Source organism: Tauraco erythrolophus, chromosome 22, assembly GCF_009769465.1.
Source record: "Tauraco erythrolophus isolate bTauEry1 chromosome 22, bTauEry1.pri, whole genome shotgun sequence".
NCBI lineage: Eukaryota > Metazoa > Chordata > Aves > Musophagiformes > Musophagidae > Tauraco > Tauraco erythrolophus.
In genome coordinates this window covers 714,825-732,090 of record NC_141486.1, presented here as the reverse complement: position 1 = coordinate 732,090, position 17,266 = coordinate 714,825, and the positions used below count along the sequence as shown (strand labels likewise).

General features: G+C 46.7%; 1 protein-coding gene across 1 annotated transcript in view; it reads left to right on the top strand.

Moving 5' to 3' along the window:
• Positions 1 to 17,266, top strand: part of EXD3 (exonuclease 3'-5' domain containing 3) — a 331,172-nt gene that overhangs the window by 113,283 nt on the left and 200,623 nt on the right. The window contains exon 4 of the mRNA XM_086625151.1: positions 14,973 to 15,037. Coding sequence (XP_086481277.1) covers positions 14,973 to 15,037 — 65 coding nt within the window. The remainder of the gene's footprint in view (positions 1 to 14,972; positions 15,038 to 17,266) is intronic.

Below are 17,266 nucleotides of genomic sequence, written 5' to 3'. Positions count from 1 at the left end.
CAACGTGGCCTAGAGAGCTTTGTGCACGGAGGGAGCATAATCGATATTTGGGGCACGTTTGGGAGTAATTGGAACTGTTCCTGGCACCTCCGGGTGAGATTTTCAAAAGCAGCGGCAGGAGCAGAGATGTATGAAGAACACTCTGTTTGAAGATTCTGGCTTTCTCTGGCAATATTGAGTATCAGCACTGGAGACAGTTTTAACATAAGGCTCTGAGATGTAATTAGCTATAGGAAGAGGAAGGGATTTTTTAGCATAGGAATTTTACCATTATCTTCATGGAATCACAGAATGGTTTGGGTTGGAAGGGACCTTAAAGATCACCTAGTTCCAGCCCCCCTGCCATGAGGGATTTTCTTCAACACATGCAAAGTAGCAATGCACTCTGCCTGTGGAGAGCTTGATTCAGCCTGGACACGTGGGTCTTCTCCACTTGGTTTACTTGAGTCTTTTAATCACATTAATATGTAACCTGGGCGGAAGCTGAAAAGCTACTTTACAAGCTGTATTTTTGATTAGAAGAAGGCTATGATATCTTCTCAAATCAGCATTTAAACCAAATCAGTTTGGTTTGTTGCACTGCCCAACAAGAGCATGGATCACAGATGCCCACATCTGCCCTTCTGCACAGCTGTTACTCGGAGCCCGTCCCACCACGCAGGCAGAGGAGGAGGCGTGAGGAGAAAAGGAGGAATGCACGAAGCTGGTAATGGTGTCAGAGACTTCATCTCTTGAAAACGCAGCCTGGAGGACAGAAAATAAGCTGGCTGTGACTGGGACCTGCCGGCCTGGAGTGGGTGATCGTTGGTGACCCGCTGTTACCTGCGCCTTGGAGCAATGGCCAAGGAGGGAGCAGCAGGAGCAGGGAATTGCCCAGCAGCAGACTCCAGGAAGGCGGGTGGTGACCAGGCCACGGTGCTGCGTGCTCCAGCAGCTGCGAGTGAGAGGTGGAATAGTGCTGGTGGGCTGGTTCCCGTGCCTTTTATCCCCCCCCGGTGCTCAGACCGAAGATGTGGAAGTAAACAGAAAACGGAGGCATTCGTACGTAATGCCTGCACAGCTACATTTACAAAAAATTGGCGCAGATAAAACCTGAAGAGGTTCTAAAACAATTTTGATTGTCTTTCCTCTCAGCAGATCTGTTAAGGCTGTAAATCCCCGTGCATTGGGGGACATGACATTAACATCTGCTGCAGATCTAAGCTTATTTTTTTGGTTTTGTTTTTTAACTAGCGAGAAAGATTCATACAAGTTTTAACGTGTTGGGTAGAGCGTATGAAGAGGAACTCTGACACAGACACTGGAAAGCTGTGAATTTCAAAGTAAATAATAAAAGCAATAAGTGGCAAAATGTAGCATATTCTTAAATTTCTTAGCCTTGTTCCAGTAGTTGTGTCTCCCTCCTTCAATTCCCCCTCTGTCAAGCGTGGGACAATAAAAGCTGTGGGCTTTTTCCTTGCTGGAAAAGTTAGTTTCAGTTGTAATCGCAAGACGCTAATCTTGTCTCCAGTCCCACCATTAACTGGAGTTTTTTCTCAGCTGACAGCTCTGGCTTTTGCCAGTCACTCTATGCGCTAAGAAAAGGGTTGGAGCTGTTATGGTGACCTGACTCCAGAAGGAGAAAGTGCCAGAAAACTTGCAGGTGCTGCAGTCTTGTTTTCCTCCCTCATTTTCTACTGGTAGCAAACTGGTTCAGAGTATTAAGGTCTACAAGAGCAGTTTTTATAAAAGGCAATGTCCCAGACTCCATGGAAGGAATGTCAGGAGGAGACCTCTGTTTATGATGTGCACTCCTGCTTTCCCTGCCTGTCGCTCTGGCATGACCACCTTCTCTTAAGCAGAACTCAGCAGAGTTTTCTGGCAGTGTGGTACAAGAGTTCCCAGCTCACGTGGACCCTAACTTAGGTGAAACTTGCCTTAATTTAAGCAAAGATTAAGCATGAATTAAAAACTGGATTAAAAAGGTAGGGTGTGGACCTAAGCCAAGCGAAATGCTTCCTTAGTTGATGTGTATGGAGATTTTTGTGTCGGCTTTATTGGGTGAGAATTTCATCCATGGAGCTCTTCCTTCAAGGAGATGTTTAGGTTTAAAGCTTTGGCTGGAATACGTTGGTGTTAAAGTACATGGACTTCTTCAGCCGAAGGTCTGGGCCTTGTGCTGGGGCACTGAAAGTGGACTGAATGTTTTCAGCTGTGCATTTTAAGGTGCACTTAACATAGTCTAAATACTTGCTAAGATCCAGGAACTCTCAACGTGTAAAAGTTTCTATTTCAAATTCTGTTTTTAAAAACAATTTAATTCTTATTCAGATTTACAGAACAAAGCTTTCTTGAAGCTGATTACCTGTCTTCAGTGATCTGAATGGTCTCAGCTACTAAAAAACAACAACAAAGTGAATTTCTACTTTACTGAAAGGGTTATTTTAATAAGCTTCTGAAATGCTGGCAGAAAAGCTGAAGTATTCTTCAGCTCAAGCTGTTTCTCGGGTCTAACCTACAGATGTCCTTGGGCGACGGGGTTATCCAGCCCCACATGGAAACAAACTGTGTCTGACACCAGATCCCCAATCAGCTGTACCAGCTGTGGCACTGGGCAGATGGCAGAAACCGAAATCCTGAGGAGCTGGGAGAAGCAGGACACCCTCGATGCCCTTCACCTTGCTGACAGGCAGCACTTGTGATCCCATAAAGGGCCTGGTCTGTGCCGGTGGAGGTCGGCAGCGCGACTGTGCACGTCGGCCTCGGGAAGGGAGAGGTTCTGGCCCCCGTTCAGCATCTGCTGGGACTTCGTAGGTACGCAGAAGTGAGGGGCTGGCAGAAGTGAGGGGCTGGCAGAAGAAGATATGGGAATGGCGTTTAAACAAGAGTCAAACTATTGTTACTGTTCTAAAAAGAAAGTTGGATGATTCCAAAACATGTACTGTGGCTTTTTAGTGGTAACAGTTGGGTTTTTTCATGGAAGACTACTTAGGAGAGACAGTTAAAGGTTCTCAGGTTTAGAACTTGGGGATTTCCAGAGACATCTGGAGGGGAAAAAAAATAAATATCTTTTTAACTTTATGATAGTACTCTGCGTCTGATGCTTCTTTCCCAAACTGCAGTTCAGTCCACCAGACCTGCTGCTGCTGTTGTTCCTGACAGTCCTGGTTCTAAGTAGCCAGAAAATAAGGACATATGTAAGAAGTTCCCCCTTTTATCCTGGAAAATATCAATTTTCTTCACCTTTGCAGGATTAGTAAGATTGAAATAAGAAATTGTTAGTTTCCTGGAGTGCTGTTTTAAATATTGTTTTTAAACTCCTGGATTTCCATTTCTGTGGAAGTGTTGGTAGCATAGTGTAGGGACGTGGACTTGTACCCTGGCTGTGACAGATCCCTTCTGTTCCTGGGCTGGCAGAGGTGTGGTAAGAGCCCCCACTGCTCCGCACTGGGATGTGAGAAGTGGCTCATTCCACGGCAGCGAGTGTCGTCAGTGCTGCTGGGAGCGTGTCCTTCCCCTTCCCTCCTCAACACTCAGATGTTTTATGGGAACAAAAACCTTTTCCCTTTATCACTGAAAAAATGCGTGGAGCTGTTGGCTAAAGTACGTAAAAATAGCTTGGCTGAATTTTCAGAGGAAAAGAATTATTTTATGATGAAACTGTGGTTTTTTGCTTAAATAGGTTTGAACACAAGAACACGAGCCATGGTTTCGGCAGGTCGGGGATCCACTGAGCTCAGTGTCTTCAGTTGCCTCTCTGGCTGTGCCTGGCAGTGAAGATGCAGGGAGAGGGTGTAAAAAATCAGAAGGGAATGAGGAATGGCACTGCTGTCCTCCCCTTTGGCACGTGCCCTGACTCCCGTCAGTCCACAGCTCCCGAGTCCTCCTGTGCCAGCGACTGTGTTGTCATCTTGGTGCTTAGTAACCCGTGATGTTGAGGTTAGAGCCCATCCAACAGATGAGGAAACCATTAAAAGTGTTGCCAATTACTTGCGAAAGGTTAACGATTGTATTTTTAGGCTTTTATTAATTCAGAGTTCATTACCTGCCTAGAAAGCAACTTCTTCAGGTTATTTTTAGAATTGCCACTTCAGTAGAAATAGGTGCACCTCTCGTCAAGCCAGGGTGTATTGAAAGCATCCAAAAATGACTTCTGTGTGTTTGAGCTGGTGACCCACGTGTGGGCTCAGCCCGACGCGTGAGGTGCTCTCCGTGGCCACTGTGCAAGGGGAAGGGGCTGTTTCTGCTCCCTGAGAGCGGGACATCTCGGGCACAGTGTGAGGCTGTTCCCAAAGCTGGGTGACTTCTTGCTCGGGTTTCATTTTTACTTCTTTAGTTGACACCAGATCTGAAGGGCATCTTGGCTCACGTGCCGCATGCGGTGCCCAGATGTTGTTGGTGCTCAGGTGTCTGCACTGAGAGGGAGGGGAAGTGAGTGGCCCTCGGGGCTGACGTGGGGTGGGGGAGAGGAAGGTCGTTTTGGGAGCAGGAGGGGTGGAGGCACGCCGAGCCCCCCTGCCGTACGCTGCCGTGCCTGGTAGGCAGCTCTCCTCCCGCTTCATTGACAAAAAGCACCAAGAAAATAACAGGAAAATGGTATTGGCTGTTCTGCCCAGACAAGCGAGCCTTTTATTTTAATGAGAGTGCGTTTTGTTTGATCTGTGTTTTTTTGGGGGGAAATGATGAATTTTAGCCATTATGAAAACAAAACCTGTGGTTATTTGTAAGGATTGTTTTATAAGAAGCATATGTGTGCTTTATTATTCTTTTGCTTCAAGTGTGGGGATTGTTTTCAGTTGGGAGGCTGCGTTAGAAGAATGTGAACTTCTGACTCACTGAGAAATGGAGCATGTATTAGCGAAATTGTGAGGTTTCCTATTATGTTTTCATAACTCAGATTTCTCAGAATGGAAAGGATCTCTTTTGCTCTTAGTTAAAGAATGACTTTTACTGCCATTGAGAAAGACCAGATTCCTTTTCTAGAAGAACTTGTGTTGCTTTCAATATACCTTTACTCTACCCACTATTCTTCATTTCCCTTTCTCCTCTCCAGCATGGCAGTTTCTCTTTTTCCGTGTTCTGCTCGTGCAGCTCATTTCCCAGCCCTATTTCTGCTTGGTCTTTATATGTTGACTTTTCAACAACGAGGTGGTCAGAAGCATAGACCAAGGTATGGCTTAACATGGTGATCCCAGGAAGAGGTGGGCTCAGCTAGTGGCATCTAAGGAATTCCAGCTTTCCTCTGGAAGAATCAAATGAGAAACATGAAATGGGCGTTGAATCCTTAGCCGGATGCTTTGTGATAAGCTTTTGCAAGGATGTTAGAGGAAATACAGTTAGTAGAGGTAACGCCGTGATGTGATATTGCATGCTGTCACATTAATACAGGAGATCAAAACCAGAGACTACAGCTCAGGAATCACTGGCCTCTACCTTGCAGGGTGTATAAGTGAATTAGATGGTTTTATTGAATCAGGTCTGTCTGAAAGGCTGCGAAGAACCACGAGAAGGGGAACTTCCAGCTGCTGAACCCCCTCAAAATGAAGCAAAATGTTTTCTGCTGAGTAAAACAGCTGTCTCATTGGAATGGAAGTGAAGCTTTCCCCCTCTGCTTTTGATACAGGGAGAGAACTGGGGTGGGGTTCAGCAGGTTGACCCGGCTTTTCCATCTGGCCTATGAACCAAAACATAAACTGGTTTGAATTATTGTCCGGACCATATCCTGGCAGTGCACTAGGTGATGTGAATACCTCTAATTCATTAACGTTTCCAGCCACGAAGTACTTCACCTGCTGTAGAGAGGCTTCAGGGGAAACCCAGCCATGGCCTACAGATGTCCTCTGGCAAGTGGGAGCAGATGACCATCATGTAAGGGCATCACAGAGCTGTGAGAATGCATCAGAAGTGGTCACAGCTGGTCAACAAATGGAGAAATAAGGAACTATTCATGTTAAATGAGGATTCTGCCTACTGAATTCGAGCTGATGTTCACAATCTGGTGACAACAAGTGAGGTTTTGGGGTTTTTTCCCTCTTTTTTTTTTCTCCCTCCCATCTGATGCAGATACTTCCACTGTCCGTGTTAGTGCAGAAGGTGAATCCGAGTGTGTGAGTGGAGAACAGGAGGAACAAGTAGCGAATACTTTTCCTTTGGCGAACCTAGACTCACAGACCTCCCAAAAGACTAAATCTTTAATGTTAAAATTACAGGGGAGGTGTGTGGTGTGTGGAGGCTTTGAGACTGTGGTCGCTGCGTGCGGTTACTTCCCTTCGGAGATCCGAAGCGTTCCGTGCGGTGGGTTCAAAGCTCTGTTGATTGGAAAGCTGCAGCTCAACTTGGAAACCGAGCCAAAGGCTGGAGCGAGCCAGACATACCTTGTAAAGAAGGACCCTCTCCGTCTTGTTGCTTCATTTCCGAGTTGTTTGAATTCAGCTAAAGCCACATAGTTCTACGTTTAAAAAGCCCATTTGTCTTTTGCGGGAGAGGCAGTTAAGGAATCGGTAGCTGGGATGGTGAGCGAGTTTTGGAGCCCTGGAAATTGTGCTAAGGCAGAGCAATTTATTGCTTCTGAAATTAAATAGTTTTGTGACATCTGATCCTCTTGTAAATTTTGCTCTGGAGGATTCAGTGATGGGATGTAATTAACATTTAAATTGATCAGGCAGCATTCCTCTGCCTGTCTGCAGACACTGCTCCCCGAGACATTTCCCTGCCAGCGAATAGCTCCGGGTGCTTTTATTCTTGGTGGGAGTCTCATCGCTGCAGTCGTGGAGATCGGGATGAATCACCGAGCGGTTACTCCTTAGTCATAGTGTTCTTGGAAGCGAACTGCTGTCATTCCTGGAAGTATCTGGTTTTGCTAAGGCACAGACTCTGCCATGAGAAAGTGTTAAAGAGCCTTTGATGCCCTCGGCGCAGGTGCATCTGAAATAGGAGTGGACGCTCTTGTGAGTGAAAATCCTCCCCATCCCCAACATGGTGCTGATTTCCATGTAAAAGTAACCTGTGGAGGTGGAGAAGGACATGTTGGAAGTTCATCGGGGTCACGGTGTTTTCGGAATGTGAGTGATATTCCGGAAAAATTCAATCTCCCTTAAGACAACTGTTTACAACTGAACTGGTAAAGACAAGGTGTCCAAGAGCCGTAGACGCCCTTGGTTCAGGTGAACTTGCAGATCTGATCCGAAGATGACGTGGACGCTCGTTAGATAACGGCTGCGCGGGCTGCACAGGCCTACCCCTGTCCTGAAGGGCACATTTGTTGGACCCTGATTTGGGGAAAAGTGGTGTGGGCATTGGGCCGCAGTGCCCCAGCAGCATCCGCAGATGCTCACTGGTCCACGCTGGGTGCAAGCCGGCCCCGCAGCCCCACTAAGGGCTGGACCCGGCCTCGCTGCAGGAACACGTGCTTTGGGGCACGGAGGGGTGGGGGCAGCGCAGGGCAGACACGGCGGCTGCCAAAGGGCTGCTGAACCCCTGCTTTGGTGCTGGTCTGCTTCCCGTGGTTTCTCAGTAGCGTGGAGCTCTGCCTGCTTGGCTGCTTGCTGAGTTGTTTGGTGTTTGATTCTTTACAGGGAAAACGACATTTTTATTCACCTCTTCTGCCCACTTAATGGATTGAGAGCAGCCCTGAGGAAAAGGACTTGGGAGTGCTGGTGGGTGAGAAGCTCAACATGAGCCGGCACCGTGCGCTGGCAGCCCAGAAAGCCAACCGTGTCCTGGGCTGCATCCAAAGCAGCGTGGGCAGCAGGGCAAGGGAGGGGATTCTGCCCCTCTGCTCTCGTGAGTCCCCACCTAGAATAGTGTGTTCAGCTCTGGAGTCCCTAACACAAGAAGGACATGGAGCTACTGGAACGAGTCCAGAGGAGGGCCACAAAGATGATCCAAGGGCTGGAGCACCTCTGCTATGAAGATAGGCTGAGAGAGTTGGGGCTGTTCAGCCTGGAGAAGGCTCCGGGGGGATCTTATTGCAGCTTTCCAGTACCTAAAGGGGCTACAGGGAAGCTGGAGAGGGGCTTTTTACAAGGGTGTGTAGTGATAGGACAAGGGGCAATGGATTTAAACTGAAAGAGAGGAGATTTAGGTTAGATATAAGAAAGAAATTCTTTACATTGAGAGTGGTGAGGTACTGGCACAGGTTGCCCAGAGAAGTTGTAGATGCCCCATCCCTGGCAGTGTTCAAGGCCAGGTTGGATGAGGCTTTGGGCAACCTGGTGTAGTGGAGGGTGTCCCTGCCCTAGGGGGGTTGGAACTAGATGATCTTTGAGGTCCCTTCCAACCCAAACCGTTCTATGATTCTATGACTCCCAGTTATAACCTGTTTGGCGCAGTCCCATGTCTGCTCAGCAAAACCCTTTGTGGCTTTTGTATTCAGAAGGTGAGCTGAGTGAGAACAGGGAAGACCTGACCTTGGGTCTGCAGAGACCTTGGCTCTCGGCTGTGCTCCGTGCCGGCATGGACGTGAAGCATGCAGAGGTTGTGTTTCCTTGTGAAACACAAGGAAATGGGATCCTTGGCGCTGCTTGGAAAAACACAGGCAAATTACAGCAATGCCATTAAACGTCATTTCGAACACGTGTTCTCAATCAGGTTGGTGGAAGGGGGATGGAGCAGCAATACCAGCAAACCCACTGCTCAGGATATTGCATTTATCAAGTTCTGACCGGCTGAAAAAACCACATCCCGCCTCTGTCTTGTGTAGCTTTGGATGCATTAATAACCCTCACTCTTCCCTCCTCTGAAACCGAGGGGGAGAGTTACATTTTATGTATATCTGTGTGTGTGTATATTAGATACGTATAGTTAATGATAAAGCTAGTTTACATTGTGAATAGGTACTAATACAACAATAGTCTTTTTTCACTTTACTGCTAAAATAATTCTATTTGCTCAGATGCTGTCCATCAGATATAGTTGTGCAAACTTTTATCTTCTAGTTGATAGGACAAGGGGCAATGGCTTTAATCTGAAAGAGGGGAGATTTCAATGAGATCTAAGGAAGAAATTTTTCACTCTGAGGGTGCTGGGGCACTGGCACAGGTTGCCCAGAGAAGCTGTGGCTGCCCCATCCCTGGCAGTGTTCAAGGCCAGGTTGGATGAGGCTTTGAGCAACCTGGTGTAGTGGAGGGTGTCCCTGCCCATGGCAGGGGGGTTGGAACTAGATCATCTTGAAGGTCCCTCTCAACCCAAACCATTCTGTGATTCCATGATTAGCCTGGCTGCAAGGTTGTGTTTTAACTGGATACACCTAGGATGGAAACACAGAAACACAGTAGTTACTCCAAAAGAAACTGTAATAAGGAAGAAGTTGCCCAAAGTTCCCAGCTCTGGGGAACATGTTTCGTAGGGACGCTCTGGGGCAGCGGGTGGTCTCTCTTTCTCTGAATTTCTGTTTTCAGAGATTTCCCCGTTTCGTCCCTGGGTTTGTCAGAGGCCTTGTCTCCCACTCACATCGCTGACAGAGGCTTAAGTGTCTCTTGAAGGCAAGTCTTCAGCACAAGAACGTGGCAGGACGAAACACCGCGTAGCAAATCCTGCCTGGTTTGGTTGGTTTGTTTATTTGTTTGTTTTTTTAAAGTCTTTAACCTGTATGATATCTGTTTTGATTGGTGACTGTACATTCCAGTAGGTATGGCATCTTTCCCCACTGCATGGTCTGCAGCACATCAGATATCTCTCCCCAAACCCTGGGATAAATCCCAGTAAGAACAAATTACTGCAGAAGGCTCCTGCGAAGCAAAAGGAGAATGGCACTGCCAGCCCATACCCACACATTCACGTGTACATGCTTTCTCTGAAGTCTTTCTGCTTATTTGATCATAATATAGCACTTTGCCTTTCGTTCCTTTATTGTATCTACTTTTGCTGCTTTTTAATTCCAACACAGAATTTTGCAATGCATATGGCATAATACCTGTATACTCTGAAATTGGGTTTGTGTCTTTATATTGTTGGGAGAAGGAAGATGCAAATGTGAACGTCCACATCATTTTGGCTACTGAAAGAAATGAAAAATTTGTTGGGAGAAATTCCATACGGAATCATTTTGTCAAGCTCAAAAATACTTAAACAAGAGTGGAAGGTTTATTTATGTTGCGTGCGCTCATTAAAAGTAGGCACAGCATGAAACCTAGAAGGTGTGAAAATCTGTAAGTTTCTATGGAGGAATTTTTTATCTTTTTCATTAAATCAGCCTGTTCTTAGAGATTTGAGATTTCTCACCAGAAAATCTGTGTTTGCTTTTTGCATCATCCAACTGATGTTATTTCTGTTCCCCGTCAGCCTTCTCTTCTACAAATTTAGCACACGCTTGGTGTGAGCCACAGACACTTTTCTGAAAACAATCCAGGTGAAGTAGGTTTTGATAAGAGACTTTGATTAATTCTTAGTCCACTTAGCATGCAACTTGTTGGTTTGCAGATGTAATTTATACAGCGTTGGGTGTACCCATCACGCTGCTGAAACAGGAGTTGGCTGAATGGCTCTGGTCTGCCCCCCCCCTCCCCATTTATGCATTGCCTATACATTTATATATTTTAGATTTTAAGGGCAAATGGGCCAGCTGTGCTTATGGTGACACTGCAATATCTAGAACCTTCATTTCCCTTTCAGAAAAACGTCTCAAAGGCTTGTTCAGGTTAACAGGAGTTTTCACAGAGGACAGATTTCAGGGATTTATTGGGGGGAAGGACACGAATCAATAGATAATAGTAAAAAAATTCAGTGATTGTTTACTGGGTGGATTAGATTTGTTACATATTGCAGTAAACATTTATTAAAATCCTGTTAATTTGCAAGGCAGAAGTGTAAGCTTCTGAAGATGACTGAACCATTAGCATTTTGTGCTTGACCTTCTCTAGCCATGAATTTCAGCTGTAGTTGACTGCTTGGTGGATGTGATCCTGCATTTCAGTCACATTATGCTCCTTTTTTTATTTTTTTTTATTTTTTACATTCTGTAGCTTTTAGTTAGTGACTGTAATTCTTCCAGGTTTCAGGCCATGGGGCGTTTAATGGGCACAAAGCAAAAGTGGCGAGTGATTTTTTTTGTGGGTAAACTCCTCCTCTGGGGTTGGCTGTTTCACTTTCCCCGTGCGAGACACACAAGGAGCCTCAGTCGGAAGGTGGGTTTCTCCTGCCAGGACATTTCAGGAGCCCCGGTGAATACGGCGGCAGAATTTTGCAGGGACAAAACCCCACGGCTGCGCCTCCGCGGGCCCCGCTTCTGCTGTGATCCCAGCAGGTTCGAGTGATGTATGCACACAGGAAAAAGAGAGAATGAACAGAAAGTAGCTCGTGTCTTTCCTCAAAGGCGCTTTTCTAGCTCAAAAATATAAGCCCTGTGGTTTATACGGTTTTGAAATGTAACCACAGATACTGAGAAATGGAAAAGGTTTGATTTACCGTCTCCTCCAATTTTGGTACCCGATTCAGGGCAGAGGAAATTTATTTTCAGAATGAAAAATGCTGAAAGGAAATACATTAATGCTAAAATTCTTAAACCAGGAACATACTGTTTGGAGAAACTGTCAGATGAAGAAGTCAAGGTCATTTGTGTCTTGATGGAATGGGTGCAGATGTGTCTTTTTGAGATCTCCACCAGAGTGCTGTAACCTTGTTTCGGTGCAGCTTTGCTAGATGGTTTATGGTCTGCAATGCTGTTTTTTTTGGGCTGTGGAGGCTCAGTGTCAGACTGAGGACTTGCCCTTCGATCTTGATCTAGGAACTGAGTGGGATCAGCTGCCTGGGGCACGTCTCGGCCTCTCCAGCGTGGTAGACCTGGCCATCCTTGGCTGCTCACAGCTGGGAGCAGGGCGAGCTGATGCCCTCCTCCTCGCCACACCGTTTTTTTCTGCGGTTTGACGTGGCCTCGTCCTTGTTTTGTTTGTTTTGCTCATTGCATGACCTGCTTGCTAATAGCAGGATATCGCCTCAGTATGTAGGAGTCCCTGCAGAGCTTTAACTTTTCTTTTAATGTGGATATTCTGGGTGTTGTTGGTGTGGGACATCCAAAGGCAGGTTTTTTGCTGGCCTCTGTGACCTGTCCTTGCTTTTGCAGGCACCGTTCTGTCACCGTTTCACCACCATGTATCTTAGTAGTTGCTGCTTCTTGCTCCTACTGCTGTGGTGGGAGGTCGCTCCAGAATTTTCCCATTCTTGTTCCTCTGATTTGAGCCCAGATGCATTTGTGGTTCAGTTATGACCGTTTGGTTTTCAACTGCTTTGCTTTATTCTTCCCTTCCTTGTATTTCTTCCTCTCTCCCTTTTGTGTGGAGCAGTCGTCTGCTCTCCAGATTTGTTCTGGAGGGCTTATGAAACTCTTCATAAGGTCCAGTCCTTTCTCCTCGGATATCCTGGCATTAGTTTCCTGCTGCTTCTGTGGTTCCTTCTCAGATGTGAATGAGCAGGATCCTATCTGGTGTTCCACTGGGAGCATAACAGTACTGGTACTGCTTCATTGTCCCTGTCGAAGACAGTCATTTTCACTCTTTAGGGTTGCCAGGAGAACCAAGGGGAAACCAGTACCCCAAAGAGGTCCTGCAAGAGGAAGAAAAGAGGAATTTTTCATTTCTTTCAGTAGCCAAAATGGTGTGGACCTTGACATTTGCATCTTCCATGCTAGCTAGAGGGTAGTTAGATACAGTAGCTCAAGATCCAACATGAACTGCAGCGTCTTTCCACGCTGGTGGGACTAGGCAAAAGCATCCCGCTGCTTCGTGCTCTCATTTCTGTTTGGCTCTGTGAGTCTCTGCTTGTCGGTTTTTTATGTTTCATCCTTAGGTGCTTCGAGGGCGTTACCAGGTGAGGAAGGACACAGCACTGTTCTGACGCCAGCGTTTCTGTGTTTTACCTCCTCGTTCAATCCCTGCTCTGGAGAACTGAGTGGAAATTGCCTCTTTCTTACACCCAGACTGGATGGAGAGCAAAACCTTTTGGTCAGCTCATGCCAGATGGGTGGTTGCCCTCCATGTGGTTGGCCTTCTTCTGCCCCAGCGGTTCGGCGCTGGCCTGGCCGCCCAACGCTGGGGCTCGGCAGCACCTCGAGACATTTCACAGAAATATCTCCATCATGGGTGCGTTCACTTCCAGGGCTTGGGCAGGGGGAGGACTGTGTCCCACCTAACCCGTGCTGCACAGTGGCAGGCTGGCAGCATGCTGAGTCGTTTAAAATTGACTGCAGGGATGGTTTTCACGAGTCTCTGCGTTGAAATAACGGTGAGATCAGGTTTCAGTTACAGGGAGGTAAGGTAGGAAAAAGTCACGTAAGGAAAGGGCTGGTTTTGTTGATTGAGGTTTAGAAAGCTTTTTACCAAGTGAAATTATTGGCTGTGTCTGAAGTGGAGCACGGCTTTCCTAACTGCTCTCATTTCCTGAATCATTCTGGCTCGTTCACTGCATTAATTACAGTTCAGATTTACAGTGTATTTGGTTACACACTGGGTTGCATTCTAATTTTTTTTCCTGTGTGTGTATAAATTTCTTTGGGAGCCTGGCCAAGAGGAGAGCGTGTGTGTGCGTGCACACACACACGGGCCGAATTTGACTGTTAGTTGCTAATTTTGAGGGCAGAAGGGATCTGGATTTTCTTCTGTTTTGTCGTAAAAAGAGACTTGTCTTTTTCCAAAGGAGAAGCAGTAGCGGAGAACAGCCAGTGTTTGGAGAGTTCAAGATTTCAGAACAACCAGAGACGAGAGAAAATATTATCTTATGAATTGTAAACGTGGCATTTCTAATTTGGCTGGTGTTTCCCAGGGGTTAGTGGATAATGGGAATACTATCTTTCTCTTGGCTCGACCAGTAATCAGCTTGCTACTTAAATTATTTATAAATGCAGTGCTTCGGAGTTGAGTTGGATGAGGTGGAGCTTTTCACAGCTGAAGTAGCTTTTTGTGACCTAAAATATGAAGTGAGATGGGATATTAAGAAATCTAGTATTTATTTGGGAACTGTAGAACACAGAAGGTGATTGAAAGGATGTTTCCTTTTCAGTTTTTCTTTTGGCTTTATCAAAACGTAAGAGGAAGTGCACTGAATGTATAAGGAGTATTTCTGGAGAACTCATTCAGATTTTTAAATCAGTTCTTCACATTCGAATTGTTGATGCAGTAGATTTTCTTTTAGAATATTCTGAGTCACGGTTTCGTAAGTAAATGATTGTGAATTAAGTAGAACCAGATATCAAAAATGTTACTGCTTTTAAAATGAAATGTTCCTAAACATTTGGTTCAGAAATACTGGTATGATGAATAATGGTATGATGAGTAATACTGGTGTGATGAATGATGATAGATACAAAATAACAGCTGAATGCAAGTTCTCAAAGAACTAGGTGAAAAGTAAAAGAGAAAAATTCCAAATAACTTTCTTTTGAAAGAATTGGTCACTTTTCCTTTTTTAGCCTTGCCACTAATCACAGCAGCATTTCATCTTTCCTCTTCCTCAAACACCATCTTGCCTGAATCACGACTGGAGGCTGATCTTCCCATAAATTCACCCACTCATCTCTTCCATCTGCAGGTTGCGATGAGGTTCACGCTGTAGAGCCATCTCTTTAAAACTCCCTGTGTTGATAATCCCTTCCAACCTGTGCGAGATGCTTCCTTCCTCTTGTAGGACCACTTTGGTGTCATGTCAGAAAGGGGGAGCGGCGGGGGCGAGTCCGTGCATAGCGGCAGCATGATTTAGTTGTAAATGCACCAGTACAGCTTCCCAGTATTTGAGCCCGTGTGGGTGTTTAGTTAAAGCCGTGCATGGATGATGTCTGTTATTTCGTTAGGATTTTGGAGTGGGGGGATTTTAGCGCTTTAATCCTGACTGACACTTGGAAGGTTGGTGGTTTCAAACACAGTGGCATGGAGTAGCTGATTTCTCTCCAGTGGAACAACGCACCAGTGTGTCTAGGCTGCCCGTGCAGAGCCAATAAATCTGGTTTGTTTTGTTTTTCTCCCCCCTTTTCTCTCTCTCCCCACACCCCCCTCTTCCCCCTCCTCCAGGCCAGGACCCACTCCTCTTGCTGAAAAGCCTTCAGCCTCTCTGGACAAAGAAAGAGATGAAGAAGGTAAGGCTGCGCCTCCCTGCGCGCTGCGGTTCGTCCCTGCGGGCAGAGCCTGGCCAGGCGCAGAGCGCTCGGGTCAGCCCTGCGGTTCTTCACGGCCGCTTTCAGCCCAGCACGCGGGGCAAGAGCCCCTGCGTTTGCAAAGGAAAGGTGGCTGGGTGTGTGCGAAGCAGCTCCGGGGCTCGTGTAAAACAGCTGAAGTTTACAGGACTGACTTACAGAGGGAAACAAACCAAAGTTGCTTTTGTTTTCTTTTAAACACTTTTTCTGTCCGTTAAATGGAGGATCGTAGGGGAGGGGAAAGAATATTTCTAGTAGCTGAAAAACTGAGGGTTGAAGTCAGAAGAAAAGTGCTCTTTGCCAAGTGGAATGATATCAAAGCCTTCATATTCAAAGTATTTTTACTGAATTTTTTTCTGATTTGGTTTGGTTTTGCCTTTTAGAGCGGTGAATGCAATTTACACTGCCAGTCTAAAATTAGGGGTATATTTTTATACTGCACCCTATGGGCTCTACGTGGATATTTCTCACAGGGAGTAAAATATACTTCATCTAAATTTGGGAGCTTGAAAACTAACCAAAACACTGGATGCATCAGCTTAGTGGTGAGTTTCCCATGGTTAGCTCTGCGTTGTTCAGGCAGGTTCATAGCTGAGATGTTTTTTTCTAAAAGACCCAAAACCCTGCAGCTCACCACGCAGGCACGTGGAATGTGTCCTGCATGAAATGGCCGGGGTGGCTGAGTACCTTGGTGTACGTGCTCCATCCCAAGTGTCTGGAGTGTTCAGTCATTGTCCTTGTCTGCCGCACTTAGACCTTCCATCACTGATAGTCTGTGGTTCCCAGCCAGAATAATTAAACAACTGGGAACACAGCGTGAGAGGTCCCTGTCCAAACGGTCAGTCTCCGACGTAGGCTTGAGCTCAGCAACTGGGCAGCTTTGAGCTTTCTATCAAGTTTTGTTAGAGTTGGAGGAAAAAAAATATTATTTGTTAGGTCTTGAGGGCAGTTAATCCCCCAAAACAACAGTAGGAAAGAACACTCATCAAAATCTCTGTACTGTGTACCCCGGGATGTGTGTGGATCGTGAAGAAAAACACTCTGAAAAAGCCAGAGCCTCCCATCGACGTGTCGTTGGGCAGAGGGCACCGCGGCTTTCCTGCTGAGGGTGGAAAAGCTTGAGGATCCCCGTGAGTCACGCCTGCAGCTCCGCTTATTCAGTTTGTCTCTTTCTGGATGGGTCATCCCGGTGAGACGTGTGTGTTTGCCGAGTGCGCGGGGCAGCTCTGTCCCCCTCGGCCACCCTTCGGGCAGCGGTGCGTGGCGGCGGGCACGGGCAGCAGCGTGTTTCTGAACCTGGAAGATGTGTTTCTCAAGTAGGAGGAAAGCCTTTCTAGAGGGATGAGGAGGGCAGTGGTGGGACCGGGCGATGGCACAGCAGCAGCTGCCTCTAAGGCGGAGAGCCATCGATGTCCCCAGTGGTTTCTGACACGTGCCTGTCCCGCTGTCACTGAGACAAGCCCATCCGTGCCCAGGGCGCGATGCCCTCAGACATGCCGTGTGCCCGCAGCAAGTGCGGACACTTTTTTCAGGGGCAGCTGCCACCCCTGCCCTCTGCGTGCAGCTCGAGGGTGCGGTGCCGCTGCGTACATCCCACCATCCAGTTCCGAGAAACGAGGGAAGCTGACTTACATACGACTGGGTCTGCTCCGTTGGCATTTAAATGGCAGGGAGCTTCTGTGCCTTTCGCTGTGTGTCAATGTAAGTCAACACCATCTATTACCTCATGTGAATCAGTCGCCGCCGTTCTGTGATGCCCATCAGTCTCAGATCAGTGACCGTGAGCAGAAGGACCATGGCATGACCTCAGTTCTGGAACATGGTTATAAGAAGTGGTCATTTCCCACGTAGGAAAGGCAGTTTTGGGATCACCAAGAAGCACCAGCAGACTGCCCTGAGCTGTGTAACTGGAAATAAGGGACCAACGCTGAATGAAGGAGCACGTAGTTTGAGCATCAGCAAAATTTTCCTATTCCCATGATCTGTCAGACTGTAGAAATCCCCCAAGGAACCTTCCCTGCCATGGGAATCAATTGAAATGGAAATGGCAATTACACGTTTGAGAGGAATCCTTCTCTGGCAGAGAGAGGAGCCAGGCAGCACAGCACTCTTTCCTCTCTGATTCAGGTGTCTCATACCTTTTTTTATTCCTTTGTTTTTTTATTCCTCTCA